General features: G+C 39.1%; 1 protein-coding gene across 1 annotated transcript in view; it reads left to right on the forward strand.

The window, feature by feature from the left end:
• Positions 1-22,988, forward strand: part of ECT2L (epithelial cell transforming 2 like) — a 104,991-nt gene that overhangs the window by 69,598 nt on the left and 12,405 nt on the right. The window contains exons 10-14 of the mRNA XM_044004798.1: positions 1,880-1,972; positions 5,202-5,384; positions 9,710-9,813; positions 13,301-13,420; positions 21,631-21,714. Of these exons, the coding sequence (XP_043860733.1) occupies positions 1,880-1,972; positions 5,202-5,384; positions 9,710-9,813; positions 13,301-13,420; positions 21,631-21,714 (584 nt within the window). The remainder of the gene's footprint in view (positions 1-1,879; positions 1,973-5,201; positions 5,385-9,709; positions 9,814-13,300; positions 13,421-21,630; positions 21,715-22,988) is intronic.

Below are 22,988 nucleotides of genomic sequence, written 5' to 3' on the forward strand. Positions count from 1 at the left end.
ACCCTGGGCAAGTCACTTAACCCCTGTTGCCTGCAAAAAAAAAAAAAATCATAGAATGATTAGAACACAATATAGTATATTATCCCTGATGGCACAATAGGTTGGAAGGTTCATATTTAAGCCTTGTTGAAACATAAACATTTTTGCAAGTTTCTTAATTAGCTAGTTGACATTTCACCTCCACTGGCATGATCCAGTCAAACAAGTGGGATCGTTTTTCTAAGGGGCTGATCAATGATGAAAGTACTTTGCTTGTCACAAACCCAGTCCTGCCAGTGCTACTTCATTGAAACTGCCCTGGTAAACACTGTGCTTGCCTCTTGCAACTGAAGGCCTTTCAGGACCTTTCCATATTCACAAGGGCAGTGATAGAGGAAAGGAAATATAAATGGAAGGGTTCTTTGGTACAAACCTGGCTAATTGAATCTATTATTTACTTGGAGACTGGGGTCCCAGAGGAATCTGGCCAGGCCATTAGACTGAGGTAGGGGGAGATTCTCCCTTTCTCCAGGCACATCTGGTATTCTCAAAAGCCTCTTCCAAAGAGACCCACAAGCTGGAATAAGCATCCTCTTCTACCACATTCCAAACACTCATTAGCTTTTCCAGCATGGCAACCAATGGGAAAGGGAATGGGAAGGACATTCAATCCATCTACTGAACATAACATATTTTTACATACTCCAAGGGGTTAAATGTAGATCATCTGTGACCTACAAAGGTAGAATATTTACAATAATTTAGGCTGGGTCTCCTGAAAGTTAAGCATCAGCCCTAACAACAAAAAAAGAGAACATTCTGCCTTTTCATTCTGTTCAGTTTTTGTCTTCTTGGGAATCTTTGGGGAAACCTTTGAGTTTATTAGCTGCAGTCAGATGCTTTTTTTTTTCTTCTCACAGGGTAATCAGAAAAATTGAAAGGGCCTGAAGTAACTTTTGTGAATGTGGGTAGAGCCCATCCATGTTTTGCTTGACCAATAGAATTTTATCAGACCTAATTAATTTTTAGAAATCATTTTCTGGACTGACAGAAAGTCTTAGGAATCAGACGGGAACAAATGTCTCACTCTTCCTGAGAACAAAGATAGAAGCTGTGAGCTTGACGAAAGGGCATTTAGAGTAAAGAAAGAGTAAGGGAGTCCACCTTCAGAGTTGCTAGCTCTGTGTAATAACTACAGCTATTGAGGGTGCTGATTAGTGGAGCATTAATAGAAAGGGTGAGGGGCAGCTAGGTGGCGCAGTGGATAAAGCATCGGCCCTGGATTCAGGAGTACCTGAGTTCAAGTACAGCCTCAGACACTTGACACTTACTAGCTGTGTGACCCTGGGCAAGTCACTTAACCCCCATTGTCCCACAAAAAAAAAAGAAATAGAAAGGGTGAAAATGAACTGTCTTAGGCTATGTGATTGTAATTACCTCTATTTCAAAAACATTCAATTATACCCTGGGGAAGGAAACTTATAGCAAGCTGTGACCACTGATCACACTCAAGCCAAATGCTTGCTTATGATTTAAATGGACCTGTTTGGATTTTGCAACGCTAAATCAAACTTGGATTGGGTCATTTAAAATGTCTAATTTTTGCATCTAGTCTGAAAACAAATCTACTTCAATTTTCCAAATTAAAAAACAAACATATCCTCCTGAGGGGAAAAATGGGAAAGATAGGTCTTGACTTACTAAAGTAGAAACAGAGAAATGAAGTGTTTGTGTTCAGACTTTAAGGATAACTGTGAAAGCTTTTGGCCTTGGTTTCCTAATAGTAGTTGGATTGAGAAAGAGAGCTATTAATGGGCTATCTTGGCTGTACTTTCTCAGTAATATTTCATTGTTCCCTGACAGAGCCTGTAAACTAATAGAAGTACTTCTGACTTTCCAGAGGCAGGCACAAAAGTCCTTTCCCAGCTGTCTCAGTTGACCGGAACAATGTTTAGCTCCCCCACGGGGATAGCAACTGGATCCTACCAACACAGTAAGTATAGATGAGGGACTGCTCCCCCCCACACACTTCATCCAACTTCCCCTTTGGAAAAATCTCAAAACAGAACAGTCACAGAGAAAGAAAAGATCAGTAACTTAAATGGCAAGTAGCTACCACTAGTCTAAGTGCCTTTGGTTTAGCTCTTCATTAAAGGAATACTTTTCTATAGGGGCAGCAAGGTGACCCAGTGGATAGAGCCCTGGCCCTGAAGTTGGAAGAACCTGAGTTCAAATCTCACCTCAGAAACTTACAAGCTGTGTGACACTGGGCAAATCACTTAACCCAGTTTGTCTCAAACATCCGGGGCCATCTCCAGTTGTCCTGATATCTATTTTGCCTCTGGACCCAGATGGCTCTGGCGGAGAGAGTGAGGTTGGTGACTATGCACAGCACTCCCTCACTTAAATCCAATTTGGGACAAAAATAAACCACTATCCCTTTTCTATACTCCGGGAAGGTTCTTACAGCTAGGAGGCACTTGGAGTCTCCAGCTCTACCAGTGCAGCTTGCAAAACCTTAGAAAGTTGCCTAGAGCACTGAGGAGCTGTGTCTAGCTCAGTCACACATAGTTAGTCTGTGTTAGAGGCAGGGTTTGAACCCAGGTCTATCCCCCTGTACCACACTGCCTTTCTCCATTTGGATTTAACCAAAAATAAGTGGATCTTTAGTTTTTTTGATGATGAAATCACTCTCATTTTAATTCAATATCAAGCTTATCAAACTACCCCAGGTTAAACCCTGTCTGAGGAGAACTCAGTAGGATTCAAGCCATTACTATTAGCATTACATGAACGTAGTGATTTCTAGTATGGATAGGATTTTTTTCCCTTCCTTTCATAGAATACTATATCATAACCAGGACATAAAATTACACCAACCAGAGGTTTTGTTTTGTTTTGGTTTTGGTTTTTGAAGCATTTGGAGTTAAGTGACTTGCTCAGGGTCACACAGATTGTAAGCATTTGAGGCCAGATTTGAAATCAGGTCCTCTTGACACTGGGTTCAGTGCTCTATCCACAGTGCAACCTACCTGCCCTAGAATTTTTTAAAAAGGTAAATAAGGGGGCAGCTAGGTGGCGCAGTGGATAGAGCACCGGCCCTGAAGTCAGGAGTACCTGAGTTCAAATCCGGCCTCAGAAACTTAACACTTACTAGCTGTGTGACCCTGGGCAAGTCACTTAACCCCAATTGCCTCACTAAAAAAAAAAAAAAAAAAAAAGGTAAATAAGGAGAGAATAGAATACAAGCCCTTTAAAAGAGAGAGTTATTTTATTTTTCCCAGTGTATTTCCTGCACCTGGTGCAGGGCCTTGCACATAAGCACTGAATCAATAAATACTGAATCAAACACTAAAATTGTTGTTGTTGTTTGTCCTTCATTCTCAAAGAGGACTATGACATCAAGAGGTCATGACTTTCAGTGAATTGGATTTAAGTGAGGCAGGGCTGTGCAAACCCAACAGCCTTGCTCTTTCCTCCAGAGCCATCTGGGTCTACTGGCAAGATATATATCAGGACAACCAGAGATGGCTTCAGATGTTTAAGGCAATCAAGGTTAAGTGAGTTGCCCAGGGTCACACAAATAGTAAGTGTCAAGTGTCTGAGGTTGGATTTGAACTCAGATTCTCCTGACTATAGGGCTAGTGCTCTATCCACTGAACTACCCAGCCTTCCCTACCAAAATTGAAACCCTCTTTGTGTGTTAACATCAAGAAATATCTGACTGGTTTTATTTGATTATCCTAGGTGAAGCCTTTCCAAAACATTAATTATTATCAAGGAATACTACTTTTTAAAGTGTTGGCTGGACTTGGAGTAAGGGGGACCTGAGTTCAAATTCTCTCTGAGATATGTACAAGCCATGTGATCCTGGGCAAATTAATCCTTCTTAGCCCAAGTTTCCTCCTAGTTAAATAAGATAATAATACCAGAATTGTTGTGAGGCTCAAATGAGATCATATATGCAAAGTGTTCTGCAAAACTTAAAGTACTATATAAATTATTAGCAACATAATATTAAAAAGTATAAGGTCGGGGACAGCTAGGTGGCGCAGTGGATAGAGCACTGGCCCTGGAGTCAGGAGTACCTGAGTTCAAATCCAGCCTCAGACACTTAACACTTACTAGCTGTGTGACCCTGGGCAAGTCACTTAACCCCAACAGCCTCACTAAAAAAAAAAATTAAAAAAAGTATAAGGTCATGTCCATACTTGTACTATATAACAGATATGATTCAAAATAAATCAAAGACCAAGCCAAAAAGAAATGTGGCATATTCTCACATTTTATTACAGGTCCAAAAGAATTCACATCTTTGGATGCTCAATTAACAATGACTAAATCTCCTGATTAGAATATAATTTTTTAATCTTATTGCTTTATGTCAAAGTGTGAGGTATTGGGGCAGCTAGGTGGCGCAGTGGTTAAAGCACCAGCCCTAGAGTCAGGAGTACCTGAGTTCAAATCCAGCCTCAGACACTTAACACTTACTAGCTGTGTGACCCTGGGCAAGTCACTTAACCCCAATTGCCTCACTAAAAAAAAAAAAAGTGTGAGGTATTGTGATTCAGTGGAAAGAGTTTAAATCTCTGGTCTGTAATTGGATGAACTCCTTGGATACATTTGTCAGCAAAAATCACTCCTAAAATCACCCTGCCTCCCTTGCCTACTCCCACCTTTTGTCTGGGAGCCTTCAAAGTCAAAATGCATTCAGGGCAAAGACAGGAGTTGCCCTCTCACAAGACAACATTTGTAGAGGGGAAGCTGCCATCTAGCCCAGAACAGTTAGCTGGGAGTCCATCCTTGGTCAAGGGCACAGGAAAAAAGTATAATGAGCCCCCTCCCCCTTCTCTGTGCCTTTGGATGACTCTGGACTATGGGCACAACATGTCTAGCTGTTATGTGGGGTGAGGTCAATAGTAGGGAAGTTCATCAGCCACTCACTAGGCCAAGTTATTTTGCCTCTCTGGGCCTCATCCCTCAATAGGGGACTGGGTTAAATGACCTTTAAGGTCTCTGAATGTGACCCTGATGAAAAGAACAGATAGGCATGTATGAAATCTCTGATTTCATCCTGGAATGTCAGCCAGTTGGGCTTTCTGTCATTTCACTCATAAAGCAGACATTAATGTAATCTGTGTTTGGTCGTCCCTTAAACAAGAGGTTGAATTGTCCCTTCTGCGCTCCATACCATTGAAAATAAGAGGAGAAAATCATGTCAGTTCTTAGTGATTGGCTGGGACAGAAGCAAGGAACTTCGCCCCCTTCCATTTACTTCTGTGACTACAAGCTCCAGACGTGGCACAGCTTCACGGAATTCCTGGAAGAGACCCTAAAATCAGTCCGGAAGCAGCTGAGGCCCCATTTCAAGGAGCTGCAAAGGAACATCAGTGGCAGGATTCTTGGTAAGGTTTCTTCCTGCTTCTGTTGCAGATTTGGTACAAAATGTATTGTTACATGTCTAGGACGGATTTTTGTAAAATAAGAAAGCAAGAGAAATGCTTTGGAAATAAAGTAGTTCAAATTAGAAAGACCTTAAATTAAAAAAATGAGTTCTTCAGCCTTCTTAGTGCCACCTCTTCCCTTATACCTTTTATCTCCCTTACAACTATCCTCAGATAGTATGAGTTGAGATCTCGTGTGAAGCTAGCTTCTGCCCTGAAGTTCTGCTGTAATGTGACCCCTCACTTTGTAACTCAGCAGGACCACAGTTGGAAAGTGCCTTGCTCTAGTCTAGGCACTCTATGGAGATTTTTTTTAAAATAGAGGGGTAGCGCAGTAGATAAAGCACTGGCCCTGGATTCAGAAGGACCTGAGTTCAAATCTAGGGTCAGACACTTGACACTTACTAGTTGTGTGACCTTGGGCAAGTCACTTAACCTTCATTGCCTGCAAAAAACAAACAAACAAGCAAACAAGAAAATAGATAGGGAACCTGTACGCATAGAACTTCTATTCTGAAAGGACAAATACAACAAATGAACATGAAAAACACAGAAGAACATTTGAGGATATATGAAAGTTGTAAAACTAAAACAGGATAAGACTATATTACTATTTTACTCTGTCTTCATAATATTCATAAATGCTGAGTGATCAAGGTAGGTATAATTTTAACTTTTGGATATTAATGGGGAAAGTGGGTTTTAAGCAGTGTCATATTAGAGTATAAAGAGAAAATTTTAGAGCTTAAACATCATCTACTCTAACCTGCTCATTTTGCAAATAAAGAAATTGATAAGCTCCCAAGTACTTTTTCAATTTTGAGATTCTGATGGCCAGAGAGGTAGCAGCTAGGTGGTACCATAGTACACAGAGCACTGGGCCTGGAGTCAGGAAGACTTGAGTTGATATCCAGCCTCAGTCACTTACTAGCTGTGTGACCTTGGGCAAGTCACTTAACCCGACTGCCTCAGTTTCCTCAACTGTAAAATATGCTTAACTCCTAGGGCTATTGTGAGGATAGATTAAGAAAATATTTGTAAGGTCCTTAGCACAACGCCTAACACATAGTGAGTACTATATAAATGTTGTTCTTAGTATTATTATTTTATAAGTTGTTTGAAATCTAGCAATGGGCTAGTGACAGATCTGAGATGCGAGTCTCCTGCTACAGGATCAGTTTGCTGTACCCTTCCCCCCTCCTCCCACTTCCCCCACTTCTAAGAAGGAAGGAATTCACTGTGGAAGGTATGGGAAGTTAAAGGCCTCTGAGGCCTAGTATAAGGACAGCAGGTTAACCTGGTAAAATGATAGATTCTCATCTGAAGAATAAGAGCAAGTAGAGATGGAGACCAAGATGGAGAACTAAGGGGCAGTTGGTGAACAGCTTTAACACAGGTGGTAGAGATTTGACAGAAAAGATCATTGACAGCCTCATTGAGATACTCAGCAAGGAAATAAAGGTAAGGAAAAACTGCTTGCTTCTGGGTGCAGCAATCTCTAGCCTAGTTATATCCTAAACTTTTCCTTCTCTGTCCTTTCCACATGTTAATGTTATTGCCTCTTTTGAATGCTGGCTTTATATCTTGGTGAGTTCCCATCTAGCCAAAATTATCAGATAATAAATAGATTCCTAAAATTAATTTCCCCCTCTCTTTTACACACGGATCAGTTGTAATCTGAACATCATGGACATTTTAACATGTGGCCCGTGAACTTTTTTTTAAATTTTAGTAACTTATTTCAATTGTTTTCCTTTATATTTTATTTTATACACTTAAAAACAGTATTCTGAAGATAGGCTTCTATCACACATGTGTTCACCATGCATGCACATGTGTGCATGCACACACACACACACACACACTATTAAGAACCACTCTGACAGACTAAAAAATTTCTGTTTCATAAATATTGTTCCCATACTCAAGATCCAGATGTAAGTAGGATAAGGGTAAGAATATAAAAGAACAATTAAAACCTGAGCCAAGTAGAAACTTGAGCCTCTGGGGCTGAAGTTCCTTTTTAAGGACTGCTTAAGGAAATCCTTCAGCTGCCATGGCAGGAACTACTACAAGCTTAACCTCATCTTCCCCAAATCTGTCCTTTTGCTTCCTAGAAATGCAATGATTCATCTCCCATCAGTCCCCCACCTAATGGTCCAAGAGCTCTGTGTTTGATCAGGTCCTATTTCTTCCATCACAACCTTTGCCCTTTAATAGCTTTTCTTTTGTCCTTCTCCCACCATATTTGACCTATATGCTATTTCTGCTCAAATCATTTTGACCAAGCACCATTCAGATGATACCAAGCCCTGATAAAGTTATTTTAATTCACTCTCCAACTGAAAAAATAAGCTCTCAAATGCGGACTTTGAGGTTCAACACCATCTGGCCTTATCTAACCTCACTCAACTCATCCTCCTGTGTAGTTCCATGATTAATTCTTATGGATAAAACCTTTCAGAAAACTAACATTTATAAGCTTCACTAGTTCTACTTTGAATCTTATTTCCTTTTTCCACTTTGAACTTCTTTTTTTTTTCTTTTCAGGGCAATGAGGGTTAAGTGACTTGCCCAGGGTCACACAGCTAGTAAGTGTCAAGTGTCTGAGTTCAAATTTGAACTCAGGTACTCCTGAATCCAAGGCCAGTGCTTTATCCACTGTGCCACCTAGCTGCCCCCTAAATGATAACCTTTTTCATTATTCATTCCCTCATCAAGGCAACCCTTTCCCTGACTTCTCCCCAAATGGCTTAAACTATGCTCCTCAGATTTTGAGTTTTCCTTTGCTCTTTCCTTCACTCATTCCTGCCTGCTGTGTACCTTACACTCTACTTGGCTACTTAGAAAATGTGTGCAAGTATTGTAACTTTTATATGTGTGTGTCCTTAGGTTGTGTTTACCAATAAGTGTTTTACATTCTGGCTCCCCTTCCTTTTGATTTTAAAGTTTCCAAAGGCAGGGGCATATCCAATTTTTCCTCTGCCCACAGTGCTATTTTACAAATAAGAATTCGAAAATAATTTTGTGTTTTTGTTTTCTGGGGGCGGGGCAATGAGGGCTAAGTGACTTGCCCAGGTCACACAGCTAGTAAGTGTCAAGTGTCTGAGGTCTGAGGTCAAATTTGAACTCAGGTCCTCCTGAATCCAGGGCCAGTGCTTTATCCACTGCACCACCTAGCTTTCCCGCAAAAAGAATTTTTTAAATGAAAATGATGATACAAAATAGTTATGACATTGCATTGTGGTCTTTCTTGGCTCTAGAATTCCAGGGAAAGGTGGAAATGAAACTTTTTAACAAAAATAATATCTCATAACAGTAAGAAAAAATGCTGTTCATACTCTGAAAATGGGAAGTTGTAGTGGGAATAGTTATGGAAATTAGATTCAGTTCATTAAATGTACTAAACAGTTGTACATATGTATAGCTATATAACATTTGCCTCTATAAAACTACACATATACACTTCTCTCTTTAAAGCTAGGCAAGAAGTAGTTATTAAGCACATTTTTTTTCTTTTTTAAAAACAAGGATGTGTGTGATATTTCCTTTGATTTTAAAAAAATGTTTCCTGACTATGCACAAATATGCAGGAAAGAATAGAAGGATTTTTGCCATGTCTCAGGATCAAAATGTGAAGTTATGAATTTGTTTTCCTGTGCCTGCTTTTCCTTCCCCTTCTTTGTCCTCCAAAACCTTATAAATTTCATTTTGTATTGACTTTGAAAATGGGTGTTTTTGATATATTGCCAGAGTTGGTTGTCTTCATTTTTGTTTTGGTTCTGAAACATGATGCATAATAGTATTTATATCTACTTATCTTGTTTTGTGTGTGTTTTTCCCCTCCACTAAAACAGGAGCTCTCAAGATATAGTAAGTTGCCTGCCTCCTTTTGCCCACGTTGTATTTAAACAAGTTTTATTGAAAATCTCTACCTTTAGATAGGCAGGAACTTTCAACAAAATTCATGTTGTTGTTGTTGGTTGGTTGGTGGTGGTGGTGGTGGTAGTTGGTAGGGTGGCTGTTATTCAATCATGTCCAAATCTTGGTGACTCCATTTGGGGTTTTCTTGGCAAAGATACAAGAGTAGTTGGCCATTTCCTTCTCCAGCTCATTTTACAAGATGAGAAACCGAGGTAAACAGAGTTAACAGACTGTGCCCAGGGTCACACAGATAGTAAATGTCTGAGGCCCTGGTGCTCTATCCACTGTGCCATCTAGCTGTCCTTGAAATCCAGTTACATCATTCAAATAGCTAATATGATTTGTGATCTTTTATCTTGCAGGGCAGTTTATGTTTGATTCTCTGAGCCTTGTTAACATTCTGGCTAATCAAGAAACAGCTCAGGTACTAGCTGATGGATTGATTGAGCTGTCAAAGGGAAAATCAGTAAGTGCTTACTGGGAGAAAACCAGCATCAACAAACAAAGGAAAACAAAAACACTAAATGAAGAATGTTTAAACCAAGCTTTTAAAAAATGGTTGTTACTATACCATCCCTCTGGGGTCACTTCCCTTATTCTTATTGATATTGGGTCCCCAGAGGGCAGATGACTACTTCTCCCTCCAGGGTTTTAGGAGTAATTCTGAGTGGTTGGGGTTTTCTCAAATTGTCATTCATGAGTCCCTGAATGCTAATGCTTAACCCTGAGCCCCCAGCTGCATCCTTTCAATATTCAAAAGTAGCTTTAACTAACTTTTAGAAAGGTAGACCTTGCCAAGCAGGTATATCAAGGACAATTGTAACAAAAACAATATCCCCCAAGCCAAGGGCACATTCTCCTCTTGCACCCACACGTGATCCTTGGGGAAAGTAAACTTACTTAAAATACAAAGGTAGATACGTGTGGCAAGAGTGGAACTTGCAACTTCTGTTCACTGGGAGTCCTTTTCTCCCTTTGCAGAGAACTCATGAAGTTTTCCTTAAAATCTGGCTGGAGGGGGCAGCTAGGTGGCGCAGTGGATAGAGTACCGGCCCTGGAGTCAGGAGGACCTGAGTTCAAATCCAGCCTCAGACACTTAACACTTTCTAGCTGTGTGACCCTGGGCAAGTCACTTAACCCCAATTGCCTCACAATACAAAACAAACAAACAAACAAAAATCTGGCTGGGATCCAAGGATTGGTACCTTCCTAGAGACCATAGGTTGTATTTTCTCTGCCCCAAGACACTCCCTGAAGCTGCCTTTCCTCAGTATGTTTAGTGGGTCTCCCATCCCTGAATTCAGACACTATTGCCAGCCACTACTACTTCAGGGAAAGGATTCCTGACACAGATGAGAAATCCAGATGTTCTGATTTTTCAAAGTTCAGAAGGTCATCATATGGTCAACAGGGAGCAGGGAAAAGAGAGAAACTCATTAGCTCTGAACTTGCTTGCTGTTTTTATGCCTAACCCAAGGGACATGACTGATTCTCTTTAGCCATTCAAAAGAGATTTCCTTTCACCCAGTGGTCCAAAAATACAATGATTCTTTTGTTTGTTTTTGTGTTTTTTGTTTTTTGTGGGGCAATGAGGGTTAAGTGACTTTCCCAGAGTCACACAGCTAGTAAGTGTCAAGTGTCTAAGGCCAGATTTGAACTCAAGTCCATCCTGAATCCAGGGCCTGTGCTTTATCCACTGTGCCACCTAGCTACCCCCACAATGATTCTTTCAAATTGATTAAGGACTTATCCACACCTAGTTTTCTTTTGATTTATTGATTCAATCAAGATGTCCGGACCTTCTCTGATTAGCCTTAAAATAAAATATAGCTTTGTCATCCTCTGGGATGTTTTGTCATCTTGTGAAAGCAGTGACTAAAAAGTTTTTAACTCTTCCCTGTATCTAACCTACAAGCAAGCTTATGGGAAAATTCCTTAAGTAATATAGTCAATGATATAACAAACTTTTTTCTGTCTTGTTCTTGATTCTAATCAGAAATGACCTTCTTCAAGAAGAGAGGTAAATGGAAAAGCTTTGAAGCCTTTACTGGAGTATAAAGAGAATATAGAAGAAACTGAGTCATAATTGAAACTAGAGAAGAAAAGAAAAATAAAGAAAACCGTTTAGGGGGAGGAAAGCTAAGAGACCTATAACTGGAGAAGGAAAAACAAAACACAAGGAATTAAGTGAGCTACTGTTGAGCATAAGGAAGGAAGAGATTTTTTAAAAACCCATCAGATCCAGAATAGGAAGAACTGGTTTCTAGAGAGGTCCGTTCAAATGCCAGAAGTGTCAAGGGGAGTCCAAACTTCAAAAAATACCAAGAGAAAACAAAAAGGCTGAAAGGAAAAGGAATTTGAAAGCTCTAAATTTGGAGTCAGTACAGAGAATGAGGGGAGAAGGGGAAAGGTATTCATATTTCCATGCTATATTTAGTTCTCTCAGATTTTTCAGGAAATAGTTCTCCTAGAGGAAGCATGACATAATCATTAGGAGTTTGCCTATGAATCAGGAGGACCCAGGTTCAAGTCGTACCAATGACATACTAAGCTGTGTAACCCTGGGCACATGACAATTTCTCAGCGTCTCAAACAACTCTATAAGAGTTGCAATGAAGCTGCCAGGGTCGTAGTGTAAGGAGTTCAAATAACAATGAATTACAGGTTCAGAAACCAAACAAAAGTAAGTTCTCAAACACTTCCTTTCAATAATAGTAATTTAACTTTACAAGTCTATAGGTTAATTTAGTTTTTTCCTTGTTCCTACTTATCTTTTATCTGCTTCAATTTCAACTAGAGCTTGCATATGATGCTAATTTATTTTTGAAATAGGTGATGGATTTCCTGGGTAGATTAACAGAAATCTCTCAAAATTGCTTTATTTGGTGCCATATTGTGCTGAACCTGTGAAAATGCGGTTTGGAATGATTTATTAGTCTTTCAACACAAAGCCATAAGTGACTTATCTAGCATTCTATCAACTAGAACCCTATTAACTGTCACTTCTGGGCTTTGCTGCTATAGCGATAATTTATGTTCATAATGATGACCCAGAGGCATTACTGTATTGCCAAAGAAAATTATGTTCAGAATAGTTTTAGAATAAAATTTACTTCTTTGCATTTAAATTCTTTAAACACTGGTAATATGGGCAATGGCATATTTCAATGGCTTCTAATCTTTTCTTGCCATGATCCTAAATTGGACAACAGTAACACATTGAGACACATTAAGATCTAAACAGAAACTAAAATAGGGAGTCCTAGGCCACTTGTTTTAACCCAACCTCACTCTCTACCTCCAACATATACACAGATACACACATTTATATTCCTTAGGAGACTACACAGGAATACATCTACAAGGTCTATATAATTGGTAGGAAATGGGCTGAACCTGGATGCAGCCTTTCCTCCAGAGGCTCCTCCCAGAAAAACCTTTCTGTTCTGCCCTGTTCCACGTTTGGCATAAAGAATGGGAAGTTAGGGGCAGCTAGGTGGCACAGTGGATAAAGCACCGGCCCTGGATTCAGGAGTACCTGAGTTCAAATCCAGCCTCAGACACTTGACACTTACTAGCTGTGTGACCCTGGGCAAGTCACTTAACCCCCCATTGCCCTGAAAAAAAAAAAAAAGAATGGGAAGTTGTCCTTTTTCTGGAAATGCTTTGACACTTTTCTATAGGCTCCAAGTTACCCTAATTTGTGTCATGACCTGAATTTAGAATACAATGATATAGCTGGTACTTCTATTGAAGGGAGCACACAATTTCCTGACCTGAATAATAGTACTTACTATCATTGTTCTCCAAAGATATTACACTACACAGAAAGCCAAGGGGGAAAAAATGTCTTCCCTTCCCTTGCACTTTATATGCCCCAAAGAATTTTGGATGATGATTGTTTTAAATAACGATTCTTTTTTGGGTGTTTTCTTCCCCACCCCCCACCCCAGGAAAATCCACTAGAGTATCTTTCACATTTTCTGCTGAAGAAATCTAGGAAAAAGAACAAAGAATTCGATGGAAATCTTATCTTGACAAAATGTGATGCAACAACTCTCAGTTTAACCAAGGTAAAGCTGTTTCTGGCCTTTCAAATTTAGTCTGTTCTGAAGAGACAGACATTGGAGGAGGATGTAATTCCCATGCTCTTCTTCTCTGTAAAGGAAGACAACCAGAGATAATTAATTCGTACTTCATTACTTTGGTGGATTTGTGCTCTCATTGATGTGGGATTTTCCTCCAAGGGTGTGCATTACAAGCCATCTATCTGTACTTCTTATCCAGTGAGACTCTCATCTCCCATAAATCCCCAGTGTCCTCCCATAAATCCTTCACAGTTAAAGTGGAGTAGCGTGTCTACCCAAGCTGCCGGGGACCTTCCTCTGAGTTGTTAAATATTCTGTCCATGCCTACAACCCTTAGTTTGCCCATTTGTTATGCCCATATAACCCGCCCGCCTCATGTTTTTCCTGGGTGAAGTCTTTGATTCTACTTTTTATGTGTAATTATGCTTAGAGGTTTACAAAGTGCTTTGCTCATGACAAACCTGTAAAATAAGCCATGCAGTTATTCTGGGTTGAAATATTAGGAAACCAGGGGGCAGCTAGGTGACACCGTGGATAGAACACAGGCCCTAGATTCAGGAGGACCTGAGTTCAAATGTGACCTCAGACACTTGACCCTTACTAGCTGTATGACCCTGGGCAAGTCACTTAACCCTCATTGCCCTGCAAAAAAACAAAAATAAGAAATATTAGGAAACTGAAACTAATAGAGATTATGTGACATAGCAGGTAAGATTTATAAAACTAGAATGTAGGCCTTCTGATTTTCAGACTGATATTCTAGTTTCCTCATCTAGTAAATGAGGAAGTGACACTGCCTAGCCTCTGAGGTCCCTTCCAGATCTAGAATTATGATCCTACTACATCCTGTTGCTGCCCAGTGACCATGATAATGTTTGGCATGTTTTAAAGAAGGCCATTTCTCCTAGGAGTTCAAATCATATTCTCTAACTGAGAGATCCTAAAGAAACAAAATTTGCCTTGAGCTGTTGTAAGACATGAGGAATATTTATCCCACCAGAAATCTACTATCCAAAAAGGAGTATTTCCAACCCCAATTGATTATTTATTTATTTTTAAGAATTCTTTTCTTTTAAAATTTTAAGCTCCCCCTCCCTGCCACCATTCCTCCACCCATGAAGAAGGCAAAAATATGATTACCAATTATACATGTGAAATCATGCAAAACATATTTCCATATCAACCATCTCGTGAAAGGATGGAAGGAAGGAAGGAAGGAGGAGAGGGAGTAAGGAAGAGACTGAGAAAATCATCCTTCAATTTGTACTCAGAGTTCATTTGTTCCCTTTCTGTGGATGGATATCATTTTTTCATCATGAGTCCTTTGGAGTTGTCATGGATAATTGTATTGATCAGAGTAGTCAAGTCTTTCACAGTTGATCATCTTTACAATATTGCTGTTCCTATGCACAATGACCTTCTCAATTCAGTTCTCAATTCTTCTTGATTCACTTTGCATTGGTTCATATAGTTCTTGTCATGTTTTTCTGAAACCACCACCTCAACATTTTTTATAGCACAATAGTACTCCATCACAATCATACGCTACATCTTGTTCAGCCATTCCCCAATTGATGGGCATCACTTCAATTTCCATTTCTTTGACGCCATAAAAAGAGCTACTATAAATATTTTGTATATACAGATCCTTTTCCCTTTTATTTCATCTTTTAGGGTCACAGGCCTAGTAGTATTACTGGATCAAAGGATATTCAGTTTCATAGTCTTTTGGGGAATAGTTCCAAGTTCTTCTCCAGAATGGTTGGACTCATTCACTACTTCACCAACAGTTCATTAATGTACTTATTTTCCCTCATCCCTTCCAGCATTTGTCATTTCTGATAGATATGAGGTGGTACCTCAGAGTTGTTTTGCTTTGCCTTTCTCTAATTGATAGAGATTTAGGGCATTTTAAAAAATATGACTATATATATAGCTTTGCTTTCTTCTGCTGAAAACTGCCTGTTCATATCCTTTGACCATTTATCAGTTGGGGAATGGCTCTAATTTTTATAAATTTGGTTCAGTTCAGGGGCAGCTAGGTGGTGCAGTGGATAAAGCACCAGCCTTGGATTCAGGAGGACCTGAGTTCAAATCCAGCTTCAGATACTTGACACTTACTAGCTGTGTAACCCTGGGCAAATCACTTAACCCTTATTGCCCTGAAAGGGAAAATTTTTTTGATTCAGTTCCCCATATAGTTGAAAGACAAGACCTGAATCAGAGAAACTTGCTGTAAAATTTTTTGATATTACTTCATTGTCTATGGTATCTTTTAGCAAAATGCAATCTCTGATTATCTCTTTTAATTAGGTCTATTTATGCTTTTGTTTTGTCTGAGATCATGATTGTTTTGTTCTTGCTGTTCAGTTGTTTCAGTCGTGTCTGACTCTTTGTGACCTCATTTAGGGTTTTCTTGGTAAAGATCCTAGATTGGTTTGCCATTTTCTTTTCCATGTCATTTTATGGATGAGGAACTGAAGCAAACAGCATTATGTGACTTATCCAGGGTCACACAGCTAGTAAGTGTCTGTCTGAATTTGAACTTAGGAAGATGAGTCTTCCTGACTTCAGGCCCAACACTCTAGCCACTATGCCACTTTTATGATTGCTACTCCTGCCTTTTAAATTTTAGCTGTAGCATAATAGATTTTTCTCGAACTCTTTATTTTTAACTCTGTTTCTTTTTGTTTTAAGTGTGTCTCTTATATACAATATATTGGTGTATTTTGGTTTCCAATCCACTCTGCTATACACTTTTATTTATGGGTTAGTTCATCCCATTCACATTCACCAGTATGATTACTATTTTCTTCCATCTAGTTTTCTTCTGTTTATTCTTTTCTTTCTCTTTTTATTCTGTCCCTCCTCAAAAGTCTGTTTTGCTTTGGACCACTGCCTCCCTTAATGCACCCTCCCTTTTATCATCCCCTCCCATATCTCTTATCTCCTTCCTCTGCTACTTTCATATTGGGTAAGATAGATTTCTTTTTTTCCAATTACATTTAAAGATAGTTTTAAAAATTCACTTTTGTAAGATTTTGAGTTCCATATTTTTCTCCCACCCTCCTTTCCCTCCCGCTTCTGAAGCCAGCAAGCTATCTGTAATAGGTTATACATTACAATCATGTTAAACATATTTCCACATTAGTCATGTAAGAAAAGAATAAGATAGATTTTTATACCCAACTGAGTGTGTTTATATATATATATTCTTCCGTTTTTAGGATCAAATGAGATAATATTTGTGAAAAAGCAGTTAGCACATTTCTTGGTATGTAGTAGGCAGTATATAAACGTTTACTCCCTTCCCACTAATGACAACAATTTAAAGGATCTGCAGTTAGATTCCCAGAAGAAAAATAACTAATCAACTTAATAGTCATATCAAATGGTATTCATCCTCTATAATTTTCAGTAAAAATTTAATTGTTTCATGTCAACTAGATTTTACTACTAGATGCTACTAGTAGTCAAAGCTTTTTACAAGGCTTAGAGGGAAAAACATTTTTAAAAAGCCCTATAATGCCTTGTCAATCTGAAGGGCTTATATTTTTGCAGATAAAATTAGTGAGCTAAGAAAACTTCCTTTAACTTATGACCTAAGCCTCTGAGTAACCACCATAAGAAGATACTTTTATCCTTGGGCTTATCACAGGATCACAAAATTTCAGAGGCAAAAAGGATCTATCTCATGGGACTTATTATCCAACCTATATCTGGTAAAGAATGTCCTTTAAATTCTGACAAGCCTTTGCTTGAAGACTTCTAACGATAGTTCTGACTGTTAGGGAGTTTTTTTTATGACATTAAACCTGTATCTATCTCTGTAACTTCTACTCATTTCATAAGGGGATGCTGGTAAATATTTAACAACCAGCTCTTCAGAAAAAAAATAAACACAACATATTTTTATGTTTAATCAGCATTATAAACATTTTCCCTAATACTTTCTTAAGCCTAGACAATCAACAAATCAACAAATCAAGCCTTGCTTTGTGGTGTTTGCTGATTTCTGAGATATATACCCATGCTGAAAATTTAACAATATCCTTCTGAGCTGGTTCCAGCACACCCCTGCCATCATTCCTAGTTATGCCCTCTGGGATCAAACAGAACAAGTTTAACCCCTCTTCGAAAGGGCAGTTCTTGGCACAGATCTCTGAGGCATTCCACTGGAAGCCTCCTTCCTAGTTGACATTAGCATCGAGGTAGCACAGTAGATAGAGCTTCAGGCTTGGAATCAAGAAGACCTGAGTTCAAATCAACCTCACTTACTAGTTGTGTCAATGTGGGCAAGTCACTTTAACCTCTGTTTGCCTCAGTTTCCTCATCAGTAAAATGGGGACAATAGTCCCAGGGTTGTTGTGAGGATCAATGAAATAATAATTATAAAGTGCTTAACATAGTGCCTAGAACATAAGTGCTTTATAAATATTAGCTACTATTATGATTATTAGCCACTTTCTCCTTCAAACCAAATCTCAAGTGAAGTGATAGTAATCAATGTATTATTTTTTAAATTGTGTTGCCTACTCTTTCTTAATAAAAATGTCACTCCCTGGTGCTTCCTTCAATAAAACTCTTCCTTGTGACAGAAGAAATACATTTAAGTAAAACCTTAACACACAGAGGACAGAAAAATGCCTTAGCGTTAGTCCTCTGGAGTAATACCCCAGTGTCTTTTCAAGCAGCTATAGGCCCACATCTTTGAACACTGCAAGGAGCTGTATTCCATCATAATCACCCACTGATGCTCTAAAACAAAGTTTTGGTCTCAAAAAAAAAAATACCTAACAAAAATGCTGCATTGTTAGAAAGCAGGATTTCCTGGTGTTCTGCTACCTTAATGTGCCTGTGGCAGCCAAAGGTATTATAATCCCTAATGCTGAGAATTTCTGTTGACTTTTTACCAAATCAGTCAAACATATCTTAGGTTCTCCTTTGTTTGCCTATGACTTTAGGTCTCTGGTTCATGGGATCTCAGCAGCCAACTGGACAAAACCAGGCAGCACCATGGCCTGCTGACTGAGAAGAGAAGCAACTAGCTGTTGCTTTTCCTATCAGAGGAATCCAAAGGGGTTTCATTAAGGGAATACAGAGGGAAACAGGAAGTTTTTGCCAAGTGATTTTTTTTTTATATACATTTAGGCCTGCCACCACTTCGTAAAAACTATTGTTCTTAGAGCAGTGGGAACATATATATCCTGCTGAGATAAGCATTTCATAAGACCTTTTCAGGAGTGTCAGGAAATGTTCTAAAACTAAAGGAGTGAAGTGGAAAGGATTCATCTGCTTAACCAAAGGATAATTGTCAAAACAGTAACTTTCATCCTGATAGTTACCCCTGGATACTGGCCATGTGTACACCACACGTTGCACCTAAATAAAGGCAACAATTTCCATGGCAACTGAGTCACTAATCAGAGAGCTCTCCCTGTCACATACCATGTAGTAGGAGTGTTACTGTCCTCCTGATACTTAGCAACAATAATAGATGTCACCAAAAACTGCAGGACATGTCTGGCTGGCTGGAATATACCTCCTACCTTATCATTCCTGTGAGAAATGGGTAGTTGTCTCCTCTCAATGTGGATATAACAAGTCAGTCATACTCCTCCTGACCTGTTTGTAGGACAAAGGTCTCAGATCCCCTCCTCCCCCTCAGGTTAGTAAGGTCACATGGTTCAAGGAGCCCTGGTCTCAATAAGGTCCTCTCCAGAGTTGTGTCCATATAAGGAAGTATAAGGTCCATTCTTGAGTCATGCCTATACAAGGAAGAGGGGTGGGAATACTGCGTTCCGATTAGCTAGTTTTTGCATGTAGATTGTAACCCCGACCAGTGATGAAAAAAGGGGAAGGTCCATTCGCGTTAGGGACTAGGGTATAAAACAGGGTCTGCGAGCCCCCTTTCTGGGCACACTAGGGTGCCTCCTTCTCATGAGAAGAAAATAAAGCTTTTGTCACCTCGATGCTGAGTTCCTGAGAATTACTGAGAAGAGGATGAATTTTTCCCTCACAATTCCCATTGAGGTTTGAAAGTTTGTTTACAAAACCCCACAATGGCCAAACGTGACTAGATGGCCAAGCCTAACTCATGCAAACCCTTCATGTTTTTTCTTTTAAATGTGCTCACTTCACTGCCACTGTTCCTTCCATTGTTCAGTAATAGCAAAAATCTAGTGCCATGTTTAAGTTGGCATTTGAAGACCCCCCCCAAAACTGTATCAGCTTAAATATCTAGTATAAATGAAGAAGTTTATCAACCTCAGACTTCCTAGAACAGTATCAGCCTCAGACCAACTTCACAGAAGCAAAGACGGAAGTCGAAACTGGACAGCCAGAAATGAAACAAAGCATTAGTCATGCTAATTGATGCTATAGTGTATGCAATCATTCATTCATTGGTTCCTTCATTTGTTTCTTTAGGCATGTTCTTTGAGGTGAGGGACAACCTAGATAGATAGATAGACAGATAGATAGATGGAGAGATAGATGGAGAGAAATAAAGAGATAGATAGATATGGATATGCTATAAATATGGATATGGATATACATATGGATATGGATATGAATATAGATATAGATATGGATGTAGATATAGATGTAGATGTAGATATAGATTTAGTTATAGACATATGGAGAGTTTATGCAGAAAAAAATCTAGGTCAACTTATACAATAGGGTGACCCATGCTAGATGCTGTCACATTGTTCTTCTCAGAACTTCTAAATCTACCAGAGCCACAGGGCTGTATCAGTATAGGTGTAGTTAACCTTTTATCCAGACCAGGTGAGCTTATTTTTCATATGGTAGCTCTAAGCCCTTATAGTGGAAAGAGGGAAGAATGTGGAGTCAGACGACCAGGATTCAATTCCCTGATCTTCCAATTCCTTATCTGTGTGACCTTGGCCAAGTTATTTAATCTGGACGTGGGGTCTTCATCTGTATAATAAAGAGATGGTTCTAGACAGCCTCTGAGATCTATCTGCATTCTAAATATCTGATCCTATGGTCCTAAATTTTGGCATATGTTTTACTTATTAGTGTTATTAGAAATTACTCGGACTGTGTCATGAACTATTGAATCCCTGTTCATTGTTGTGGAAAATCAGGTAAGGAAGAAATTCTGTTGAGATGGCAGGTTTGTAGGGACATTTTTATCCAATCCAAACCAAATCTTTCTGTTACACACGAGAAACAATCATATGGGGCAACACCAAGCAGGGAGGGCAAATGAAGTCATTGAATCCCTAGACCATGGTTTTACACCATGTGGTTTAACAGAGAATGGCTGGGAAATGCCAAGTCTGGATAGATTATCCAGCTCTAAGAAATCGAGAGCACTTTTTCTTTTAGGAAAAATTTCAGGTGCAATTCCACCATGTGCAATCCCACTCACCCTCCAACAACAACAAGTTAAGGGGAATTAAAAAAAACAATAAACTTGACATGGTTCTATGAAGAGACAGGAGGGATACTGGTAATTGCAATGGATATAACAAATTATTTTTATTAGAAGATAAAAAAATAAGACTTTACCAAGTGTCCTGAGAATTTCCCCTTTGGGGTCTTAAAAACAAGGCGACAAATTTGCCTTTAGTCTCCAATAGTCTGATAACTAGGGACCACTCAGATTTCCTTTTGAGGACTATAATCAAAGGACAAGTGTGATCCCCTCAGCCTCATGATCTGGCCAGTAGTTGGGTGATTCTGTTGGTCTTTGTTGATGGGAAAGAATGGAATTCCATGTAAATTTTCATCTTCTCAAGCTTAAGAGGGTAAAAGTTGGATGGTGGTTTTAAAATATATAAAACCATTTAATGGAGAAGGGAATTAAGGAATTTTACTAAAGAATTTATTTGTGTACACATTTTATTTATTTATTTATTTTTTTGCGGGGCAATGGGGATTAAGTAACTTGCCCAGGGTCACACAGCTAGTAAGTGTCAAGTGTCTGAGGCTGGATTTGAACTCAGGTACTCCTGAATCCAGGGCCAGTGCTTTATCCACTGTGCCACCTAGCTGCCCCCACAAATTTTATGTATTGACCTACAATTAGTGAATCAACTAGCAAGTATTCATTTTCCTTTGCTGAAAATCATTTGTCATGTGTCCAGCATATGATGGCAGGCAAACAGAAGAAACATGACAGTGACTGTCCCCATACAATAAAGTGTTCGTTCAACTCCTAGGAAAGAAATATGAAAGATCGTTCTCAGGATAGAGAGACTGGTATCAGTGAAGATGATTTAAAACTCAAGATGCTAGTTAATTTGGTAAGTCTCTTACTAAGTGTTTTCCATTTTCCACTGTGATCACCCCTAATTCCATCTTCTGAAGTTCCTTTTTTTGGCATGGAAGTTTTCTTTTCTAAAAACAAGCAAACAAACAAAACAAGGTAACCTTACCAAATTAAAGAGATGCTAGTGGACATTTTTTTCCCTTTGAAATGATGGTTATATTAGCCCTGCAAATGCTGAACCACGAAAGGAATTAGGCCAGGGAGGGATGATGTTTTATCCAATTAGGAACATGGCCAAAGTGTACTTTCATTTTCTTTTTCAGCATTATTTTGACATATACTTTAAAGATCTGGCCCTACAGCAATAAATGGGTCTTGTTTCTAATTTGTTCACTGACTTACTCTCTGACTTAGAAATGCATGGAAATCATTGCAACTTCCAAATGAATTAATATATGGTAAGCCTTAAAGATCTATATAAATTACTATTATCACCATTATTTTAATTCTTGTTTTAAAATGTACATTGCTGGGGGCACCTAGGTGGTGCAGTGGATAGAGTACCGGCCCTGGATTCAGGAGGACGCGAGTTCACATCTGACCTCAGACACTTTTTGGTGTGGCAATGAAGGCTAAATGACTTGCCCAGGGGTCACACAGCTGGTAAGTATCAAGTGTCTGAGGCTGGATTTGAACTCAGATCCTCCTGACTTCAGTGCTCTATCCATCGTGTCACCTAGCTGCCCCTGTGATCACAGAAAGAAGCTATAGAAAAGAGGACCCTTATCTCTTTTCAGAAAAAAAAAACTATACTATGGGAATCATGCAGAGAGACTATTTCATACATAATGTTCCTGAATTTTTTAAAGCTGATCTGGTAAGAGGACAGTGTGGATAGTGAAAAGATTTGGAAACAGAGCACGTAGTCTCAAAACCTGGTTCTTCACTACTTAGATGACCCTGGGCAAATCACTTAACTTCTTTGGGACTCAGTTTCCTCATTTATAATGTGAAAATCTGTAGACTGGTGGTATCAAATTCAGATATAAATGGATTCCTTTAGGCCACATACTGACTTAGAAAACTATAAATTAACATCTGTGCTGTATTATATTTTTAATTATTTTGTTAAACATTTCTCAATTACATTTTAATCTGGTTCACCTGCACTCAGGAGATTTTTTTACAGCCACACTTATGCTCTAGATGACCTCTACAATCCCTTCCAGTTCTAAATCTGTCTATGATTATTTAAAAAAAACCAACTTCTTGGGCCTGGGGTTGTTGGAGAGAGTCAGTGACAGGGAT

This window comes from Dromiciops gliroides, chromosome 4 (assembly GCF_019393635.1).
Source record: "Dromiciops gliroides isolate mDroGli1 chromosome 4, mDroGli1.pri, whole genome shotgun sequence".
NCBI lineage: Eukaryota > Metazoa > Chordata > Mammalia > Microbiotheria > Microbiotheriidae > Dromiciops > Dromiciops gliroides.